The 10320-nt window shown below is 36.1% G+C and overlaps 2 protein-coding genes across 4 annotated transcripts in view; one reads left to right on the plus strand and one right to left on the minus strand.

The window, feature by feature from the left end:
- Positions 1-10320, plus strand: part of letm1 (leucine zipper-EF-hand containing transmembrane protein 1) — a 209136-nt gene that overhangs the window by 42829 nt on the left and 155987 nt on the right. The gene's annotated exons all lie outside the window — the stretch shown is intronic.
- LOC140196796 (histone-lysine N-methyltransferase NSD2-like) overlaps positions 1-10320 on the minus strand; it is a 107274-nt gene that overhangs the window by 30319 nt on the left and 66635 nt on the right. For all 3 annotated transcript variants that reach the window (XM_072256591.1, XM_072256590.1, XM_072256592.1), the window contains exons 12-14: positions 9068-9191; positions 7463-7663; positions 2136-2315 (exon numbers count right to left, since the gene is read on the minus strand). In XM_072256591.1, coding sequence (XP_072112692.1) covers positions 2136-2315; positions 7463-7663; positions 9068-9191 — 505 coding nt within the window. The remainder of the gene's footprint in view (positions 1-2135; positions 2316-7462; positions 7664-9067; positions 9192-10320) is intronic.

Here is a 10320-nt window from a genome sequence, read left to right on the forward strand (position 1 = left end):
TATTAGTACATCCATTGGAATCCTTTTAATTACAGCACGTTACTTCAGAGCACTTCATACAAGACAAAAGATATGGCACCACTAGAGCAAGTGCCAAGGAGATTTACCAGGATGTTGCCAGGACTGAGGAACTGTATTAGATGGAATACACTCTAGGCTGAGGATGTACTCTTGCAAAGGAGATAAAAATATTCAAATTAAGAGCATCAGACCATTTGACATTCAAGTTTTCTGTGGTAGTTAATAAAATCAAGGCCTGAATTATTTTAACCTGAACCTATTTCTGTCTTACTATAAATATATTGCAAGAATCTGCTTCCACTGTTCCTTGACAGAAGAGTTCAGCACAGGAGTAGGCCCTTCTGTCCAAGATGTCTGTGCCAACCGTGACACCAACTTAAACTACACATTCACCTGTACTTCTGTGTTCACCATTCTCTGCTCATTTGTCTATTTATATGCCTCTTAAAATATGACTATTATATCTGCTTCCACCACCTCCCCAGTTGTGTTCCAGGCACACACCACTTACCATGTAATAAAACTTGCCACATACACTACCTTTAAACTTTTCCCATCTCGCCTTAGAAGTATGCTTTCTAGTAATTTATATTTCCTCTTGGGGCAAAAAATGCTATCTACCCTATCTATGCCACTCATTATTTTATATACTTCTACCAGATCACACTTAGCCTTCAATACGTCAGAGAAAACAAGGCTGTCAAACCTCTTTATAGTGAATACTCTAATCCAAGTAACATCCCAGTGAACAACTTCTGCACCCTCGCCAAAGCCCGCATATCCTTAAACAGCTTGCAAAAATATCTTTAAGACAGATAAGCTGATTGGCCTGTTTTTTTTCCTGCTTTTGGTTTTTCCTTTAAGAATTGAAGATTTGCATTCTTTATTTTCCAATTAAGTGTAATGTTCCCTGAATCTAAGGAATTATGGAAAATTAAAGCCAGCACTTTTGAGCATTGTGCGCAGTTCTACTCATCAGGACTAGAAAGGATGGAGAAAAGATTTACAAGATGAATCTAGTACTGCAGGGCCCAAGTTATGAGTAGAGACAGGATAGGATAGGATTATTTTCCTTGGATCAAGGGTTGACCTTACAGAGTTTTAAAAAATTAAGGGGAATAGATACTGTTCTTTTGCTCTCAAAGGATAGCTGTGTCTAAAACTAGAGGGAATAAGTTTGAGGGAAAAGATTTAAAGGGGATCTAAGGGCCATATTTTCCCCCATGGAGTGTGGTGGGCGTATGGAAAATGCTTCCAGAAGAAGAGGTAGAGGGAGGTGCAATTATATTGTTTAATCCTTGTATCATTCATTATTTAATAAAAATTCTTATTTAATCTACACCAATACACAAGTGGTCAGGATAATATCCAGGATTACCTTCGAAATTTTTTTTCCTCAATTGGTTTAATTAAGGTGTTTACAATTATAAGTGTAAAACAAGGACAAACAGCAAATAAATATTTCCAATAGTAGAAAGGCCAGTTACAGCAAAATATAGATACAAGTTAACTGATGGGAAAGGAATTGAGAAAAATTATCTCCCTCAATGAGGAAAGGAAGTGGTAGAAATCCTTCCAGAATAGGCACTTGAGGAACCACAACCAGCTGGATATGGATCATGAGCCGGAAAGTGGGATTAATTCAAAATTTATCTTTAGCAAGCATGGACACATTGGATTCAATGGCTGTCTTCTGTAAAATAAGCTTTTCAAAAGGTAAGTGCCCAAGCTCTATGCCCCAAGTAAACATAGACCGAAGTAAAGATTTTTACCAGATGCTATTTGTAGCAGCTTGAGAAAGTCATGAATCTGTTTAGAAAGCTGAATATTAAAGACATTACAAAAATAGCAACTTGATGGAGACTAGAATGCACTTCCAGAGGTAGTAGTAGAGGCAGATTTAACTGGAGCACTAAAAAAAAAGCTGGCTTATTATCCAAAAGTAAAGAAGTCGCAGATCTATGGGGTGAATGTACAGGGAATGGAATGAGACTATTTGCACCTTCATAAAGAATGGACAGGGCAGGCAGAATAGTGTCTTTCATTGTGTAATGATAATGCGATCAAAATAAGTCAATTCAGAAAATATTAAAGAAAAAAAATCTTGAACTAACCTCTTGAACAGACAAAACACCAGCTAACATTGACATGAGCATGATGTGTATAACCCTTCTTTGGAGAAAAATGATTGGTGCAAATGATACTGTTGGCTGTCAGAATCACAGACCCAGCTGCAATACAGGTCTCCCCTCCATGAAAGGCCACAGGACATCGAACACAACGCATCATTCGCCCTGGTAATAAAGAATTTATTATTATCCTTGAAATTAAATTGCAATTTTTATAAAGAAACATTCTCCATATTTTCCACATTAAATGCACATAGAAAACCTAAATAATTTCTCAATAAAGATGTTGTTAAAAACAATGTGGTTCCACGAAAAATTTTTGTTCGATTAGTTGTTAACCGATATTGTCTTCTATGGAGCTTCACTCAATTAAATACCAGCCTTTGGAATATACTATTAAGGAAAAAAATCCTTACTTCATCGTCAGCATTTAAACAAAAGAACATATTTAATCAGTAATTAAAAGCTTTTTTTTTTAAGAATTGCCTGATATTTTCCAAGAGTAACAAAATAAATCTTGAGGTTTTTCATATCAATGACTGAACTTGTTGGCTGAAAATATAAACAGTCATTCCACTTTTCATTCCTTCTCTGCCTTCAAGTTCACAAGTTCTTTTTATTTCAAACCTACTTTCCTGCGCTAACCCATATCCCTTGATTTAATTAATATTTAAAAACCTGTGCATCTCTTTCTGTACACTATGACTGAGCCTTCATAGCCTTCTTAGGCAAAGGATGCTAAAAATTCACAACACACTGATTGAAGACATTTCTTCTCAGCTATATCCGAAATGACCTGTACCTTGAAAATGTCTCACCTTCCAAACATTTAGCACTATCAAACCTCAGATGAATTTCACATATTTCAATGATGTCACCCCTCATCCTCTAAACTCGAAAGAGAGTATAGGCCTAGACTACTTGATCTCTCCTTGTGGCAATCCCAGCAATCAATGAGACTTCACTCCAATTATATCCTTTCTCAGGCAGGGAGACCAGACCTGTTCCAGATGCCATTTCACTAGGTCTCTATTTCAAGTAGGATGTCTTTATTCTTGTGTTCGGATTCCCTTGCAAAAAAAGACCAATGAACCCTTTGCACTTCTAACTTGATTATAAGTTTGTGATAAGTATACATCGTCACCCAGATTACTCTGAACACCAACACCTTTCAATCTGTTAATATTTAAAAAGTTAACCCATATATTTTTCTATCAAAGCCAATGACCTTGCATTTTTCTATATTACATTCCATTTGCCATGCATTCATCTAGCCTGCATATATTCCTCTGAATCTGCTGATTCCTCCCCACAGCCCAAATATCACCAGCCTTTGAACTCAGCCTCATCTTATTTTACTTCCCAAATTGCAACACTCTCAGCCCACGACTCTTCAACTTCCCAAACTAATCAATTTGTATTTCTAGACTGCTATTAGTAGCAGTCTTCAACCAGCTTTCTGCCTCATATCACTAGTATATTACTCCTAAAACAACTTGATGAACAATCTTTTGTGTACCAGCTCATTGAGGACCTTCCACAACCAAATAAACCACATTGACTGTTTTTTATTTTTCTGCTACAGTTTTCACAAATTTATTTCTAAAAGGAAACATAAAATTGGCTTACAAGTGAACCAGCTGGGTGATACAAGTGAAATTTGTCATGTTTCAAAGGTGATTTAAAAAATTCATTCCTAACATACAGTGGAATAATACAATGTCTGGCTCAATGTTACAGCATTCCCTCATCAGAATACAAAAATATTTGTCCCATTTAGTCTATTTTCCCATCTTTTGAGAATTAATTTTTAAAACTAAACCATAAGTTTGGTGGAAATGATGTTTCAGGTACATCTCATTGAATACGTAAAATTAAACTGGAGATTTATTACAAGGTACCCAATAAACTTCAGCTACGCAATTCCCATTCTTCCCCTAACCGATCAAGTAACTGTATTTTATAAGCATCTATTTAAAGTAATGCTGGGATCCTCCCACAATTAGTTTTTCTTTTATGATGAAATGTAGGTATGACTGAATCACTGGTCAGGGATTCAAGATAGAAACCTATGTTAACTCTAAATCCAAACCTGAATGTTCGCTCAAACAAATATTTTTAGGCATTCAATCTGCTCATTATCCAATCGGCCTATTGAGTCAGCCTAATTTTGCTCTTACGTTTCACGTTTTAAGGTGGTTTAGAATTATGTAAGCAGTTCACCACCAGGATTACCATTTCCAATTCTGAAGCACCTCTAGAATCACCTACAACCCTACAGCCCAAACAAGCATCAACAAAGCTCCAAGGGAATTTTTAAAAAAATGTCCAGATTTCTACAACAGGGATTATAGGTTTACAAAACCTTTCTCTCAGTCATCTTAACTTTTAGTCCGTCTCATATAGAATCAAGTCACAGAGTTGTTGAGTACAGAAATGTCCACTTCAACTCAGTACATTCATGCCAATCTATACTAATCCTTTTATCCATACTGTTATCCTTGTGTCTTGCCTATTAAATGCAGTGATTCCTTCTAACTTCTCCACGTTCTCTCACAACAAGTTCAAAACATTAATCAGAGTAAAAATAACTATCCTTCTAAATCTCTTTTAAAACTTAGTCCTTTCATTGTAAATCAATGCCCCTTTGTTTTGATACCCACACTTTTGACGTTCCATCATTCATACTTTCCACATTTAACCTTGAAATCCATGTCAGCACCTTCCATCTTCCCAATCCATTCCGACCAAATTTCTTCTCTTTCCAGGCGGTATTTAACCAGCTTGCCGTCACAGATTGTAATATACTCCCCAAGTCACTTCACCTTGCCACATCTCTTCATAAGCTCAAAAAACACCTTAATTAATGCACCCTTTGTTACCTATCCTTCTCTTGTCCACCTACACTTTGTGTCTGAATCTTATCTGTGATTGGTCTCAGTAAAGTGTTATTTATTCATTAGCTTTATCTGTCTCATTCTTATTCATCTTACCAGGCAAATACCTGTATAATTCCTTCCAGAAAATATCCAAAGTTTGCCTTCACTTTGGACATACTGGGTTACAAACCACTTTGTAAAGAATTCCACTTAAACAACCAGACAACTTTTTCAAGTTTGAGCTTGTGACTCCTTCCTAGGTTTTGACTATCAAATAAATTAGTGCTTATAAATTATTCAGCTTTATGACCTGAAGTCTCCAGCAACATTTGTAGTTTCAGTAGTCTCTCTTTTAGCTCAGACACTTAATTCAAATTACCACATTTATCCATTATCTGCTATGCTGCCATTTTCAATGCCAAGCTGTCCTTAATGGTGTACAGATGACCATTTTTTCTATTTTGTATGATTAAATTTTAAGACAGCTGCATATAGTTCACAACTCCAAATCATTTACATACATCTGTGATAAAACTCTCCCCATAATGAACATCTGAAGTAGCCTGATAGTTAATGATTTTCCATATATTTGGAAACATTAGTCTTCTGCATACCATGCACTTTCAAATAGAAGAATAAATCAAGCACTGTATTAAAGTTTTTTTTTCTTTGAAGACAAGTGGACATGTATACAATATAATTTAATGCTATGGTGCACAATTAAAACTTTTAACTTACTCAGGTTTTCTGTTGGAAGGGCAACACACTAGTGTTCATTGAAAAGTATTATACTTCAAACCCATTTAAGTTTATATACTGGCAAGTCATTTTATAAATACAGTGTCTATAAAAATTATTCACACACCCTTGAAAGTTTTCATGTTTTATTGTTTTACAACATTGATTCACAGTGAATTTAATTTGGCATTTTGACAGTGATGAACAGAAAAACTCTTTCATGTCAAAGTGAAAACAAAGTGATCTAATTAATTACAAATATAAAACATAAAACAATTGATTGCATAAGTACTGACCCCCTTTAATATGACACATCAAATCATCACTGGTGCAGCCAATTGGTGTTAGAGGTCACATAATTAGTGAAGGTGTCCTAGCTATATATAAACCTGAGTGTAGTCAAGGTGTTTTAATTGATTAGTACAAAACACCTGTATCTGGAAGGTCCAACTGCAAGTGAGTCAGTATCCTGGCAAAAACTACACCATGAACACAAAAGAACACTCCAAGCAACTCTGCGAAAAGGTTATCGAAAAGCAGGAGATGGATACAAGAAAATTTCCCTTGGAGTACAGTTAAGTCAATCATCAAATTGAAAGAATATGGCACAGCTGTAAATCTGCCTAGAGCAGACCATCCTCAGAAATTGAATGCAAGAACGGGACTAGTGAGGGAGGTCACCAAGAGACCTATAACAACTCTGGAGGAGTTGCAAGCTTCAGTGTCTTAAGATGAGAGGCTGTGCATACAACAACTGTTGCCCAAGTGCTTCACCAGTCGCAGCTTCATGGGAGACTGGCAAAGAAAAAGCTACTGTTGAAAATAAAACTCACATAAAATCTTGGCTAGAGCTTGCCCGAAGGCATGTGGGAGACTGATGTCAGCTGGAAGGTGGTTCTATGGACTGATGAAACCAAATTTGAGCTTTTTGGCCATCAGACTAAATGCTACATTTGGCATAAGCCAAACACCACACACCTCACCCCTACCATGAAGCATGGTGGTGGCTGTATCATGCTGTGGGGATGCTACACTGCAGAAGGCCCTGGAAGGCTTGTGAAGGTAGAGGGTAAAATGAATGCAGCAAAGCACAGGGAAATCCTGGAGGAAAACCTGATGCAGTCTGCAAGAGACCTGCGACTTGGGAGAAGATTTATTTTCCAGGAAGACAATGACCTCAATCATAACGCCAAAGCTACACAAGAATGGCTTACAAACAACAAAGTTAATGTCCTGGAGTGGCCAAGTCAGAGTCCAGACATCAATCCAAAACAGAACTTGTAGCTGGACTTGAAAAGGGTTGTTCACTCATAAACCCCATACATTCTGACTAAGCTTGAGCAGTTCTGTGACAAAAAAATGGGTAAAATTGCAGCGCCCGAATGTGCAAAGCTTATAGAGACCCAGCCACACAGACTCAAGGCTGTAATTGCTGCATCTACTAAGTACTGACCTGAAGGGAATGAATACTTATCCAATCATTTACTTTGTGTTTTCTATTTGTGATTAATTTAGATCACTTTGTAGAGATCTGTTTTCACTTCAAAAGCCAAATTAAATCGACTGAGATTCAATGTTGTAAAAGAATAAACCATGAAAACTTACAAGAGGGGTGAATACTTTTTATAGACACTGTAGGTAAATTTCAATAATCTGTGTTTTTAGGCATTTGTATTTATCCAAGAGATTCTGCACCTTTTGTTGGCCTAGGGTTGGAGGGATTTATGGCATGACAGCTGATACAAGTGTGCAGGGGACATCGAAATCTCTTGTTTTCGAACACAGTTGGAGGGTATTTTCTGACACAGTCTTCGTGGTAGAACTTTCCACACAGAGGAACAATACAACGCTTAACGTCAGGCCCATTCTTCTTGCAAACAAAGCAAGTGTGAATACCTGCACAAAATAAATACATAAATAAAATCAACCCCAAAAAAATCAATGTATGTATTCCTAGCCATTCTAAACATACAATATATATTAACTAAAAAATAAACCATCTTTTTGATTTTTGAAAGTGATTAGTATATTGAATTATGATCTATTTTAGTTCTTGGCAAGGTTAAAATATATAGTCAACTGAAGGGCTAAAAGAGAACGTGAGATTGCTCTGGCTGACAAAGTGAAACAGAATCCCAGGGGCTTCTGTAGTTATAATAAGAACAAAAGGATAGCAGGGGACAAAACTGATCCTCTTGAACATCAGTGTTACCATCTGGAATGAGCTAAAAGAGATGGGGGGTGGGGGGAAAAGATCTTAAATTATTTGGGAGGCAGACACAGAGTCTATGGAGCTGAAGCAATAGAGTAGTGAGGTCATGGACCATAATTGGATTATGTAAGAGATGGTGCTTGCTGTCTTAGGGTGAATTAGTATGGATAAAACCCCAGGGCTCAATCAGGTACCCTCTAAGACCTACAACATTTTTGCATTTTGCAACACATCTGCTCAACATCAAGTTCAAAAGATGCAGCTGACATTAACAAATTCTATATCATGGTAGATCTTCCTGTATGTCATTGCAAAACCTGATATTCTAAAAGCTTGAGTAGTTTTATAATGGAAGTAGAAAAGTAATTTTGGTCATAGTTACAATTCAAATTAAGAAAAAGACTGCATGTCGTTATTATAAACTGAATTTCTTGACTTCAGCAGCCCATGTAGTAATCATTCAAGCAAAAATAGAAAATATAGAGAGTATTCAGCTGGTCAGGGAATACCTGTGGAAAAAGTTAACATTATAGAACTCGAGGCCTTCATCAGAATAAGGTCTGATTTGAAATGTTAATATGCTTTCCTTTCCACTAATACAGCTTAATGTGTCTAACATACATAATGTTTTTGTTTCAAATTTTTAGTAACTGTATCTTCATACTACTTTTCTTGTTAATTACAATTTGAACATTATTTCCTTTAACAAAATTAAATAAGTACTTGTGTCTAACGCATCAAGGTTTTGGCTAAGTAAATTTCACATTTTTTTTAAAAAAGCATTGAAGAGAAACTAAATTGGTAACTTACTAGTCTGCAATATTTCTGAATATTTATTTTTGAAATGAACATGTGCAGTTAAAAAGCTCACTGATGAGCTGTAAATAGAGTACACTGTAGCAAAGATGAGAAATAAAACACTTCATACATGTTCACAATTGAATTGCATCTGAAATATCAATAACCAATATAAATTTGATTTGGATTGCATGAATTCAGATCTTAAAATCAAGGAAAGAACGTGGATAACCTTAATTTGTTTGGAGAGAGCATTTATTTAAAATTTAATAGAAGTTAATCCATATTACCTGATGTGCATTCCCTACACATAAATTTGCCTTGAGGTAATTTAGACCGCCCAAGACAAGCCAAGTGGAACGCCCCATAACACTGTCCCTCACAAAAGAGCAGGTCTCCAGAATTCTCACACACCTGGAAATGGAAAAAAAACAAATCGGTTAATGGAAAAGATAATAGTCCAAATTCATTTATTTTTAAACCTTCATGCTTGCAAAAGGTGTGCAATTCAAATTTACTTTCGAATGAATTGTGTATGCCATTCCTATATTATTCAGAAGTTTCTTGACTATCACAACATGAGAAATTTTTTTAAAAATCACTTGCTCTCTACCATATCTCAGCTGCAAAGTAAATTAAGCTTACAAAAAAATAGATATAGACTAAGAAGAAAGACAGACTACTCACCTTTAGGTGCAGTATTCCTCAATCTTCAAAAGTTGTCCTCCACATACCTTGGATGAGATCAGCATACCAATTGGAAAATCTCTAAGGATGCCTGTCCCTTTAAGAGATTCAGCCAGAACCACACTACCGCCCCCTTCCCGAGCCCAAACACAGTAACCCCACGTGGCAATCTTCAGTTCTTTTTGACAAGAGAAGACAAGGCAGAAGAGGATGAGCAAGGAGACCAGCAAGGAATCCATTGCCCTCTCATTTTTCTTTTGAAAAAGTACAGAAACTTAATTCTTTCACCTTGCTGTTAATTCACATTGTGTTTATTTATAATGTGTCCTGTAGATTTGTTAAAACATTTTTGTGCACAAGCTCAAAAAATGCATAAACCCAAAGCTAAGGACCTCCACCAAATGATTATGCAAAGACTGTACATTTGGACTGTGAAGGTTAATCTTAGTACAGTGCACCTAAAGGGAAGCAGAAACAAGCAACTTTACGTTTGTTATCCTCATTGATGAAATTGTTCAAAGATTTACTTCAGGAAAAGCAAATATTTTGGTATCTGAGTTAAAGGCAAGAGTAGTCCCACCAAACCAAGCATCTCTGCAGTCAAATCTAAACATGTAACCCTGGTAAAAATGCAAGGCTTTCTCCACAATTGCGTTACACACATTATCCAATGCAGCATGCATAAAATTAGCCAATACTTGTGTGAAACGGTGCTTTATAATGAGCCCAAAATTTAAGTAGTATCTGTTCCATATTTGAAGTAACTTAGTTTCCACTCTTAATTTTCTGTGGCAGAAATTGCATCTTTAAACCACTTAAAAAAGTTTTACTGTCCGTATTAATTTTACAGATAACA

Source organism: Mobula birostris, chromosome 4, assembly GCF_030028105.1.
Source record: "Mobula birostris isolate sMobBir1 chromosome 4, sMobBir1.hap1, whole genome shotgun sequence".
In the NCBI taxonomy this organism is placed as follows: Eukaryota; Metazoa; Chordata; class Chondrichthyes; order Myliobatiformes; family Myliobatidae; genus Mobula; species Mobula birostris.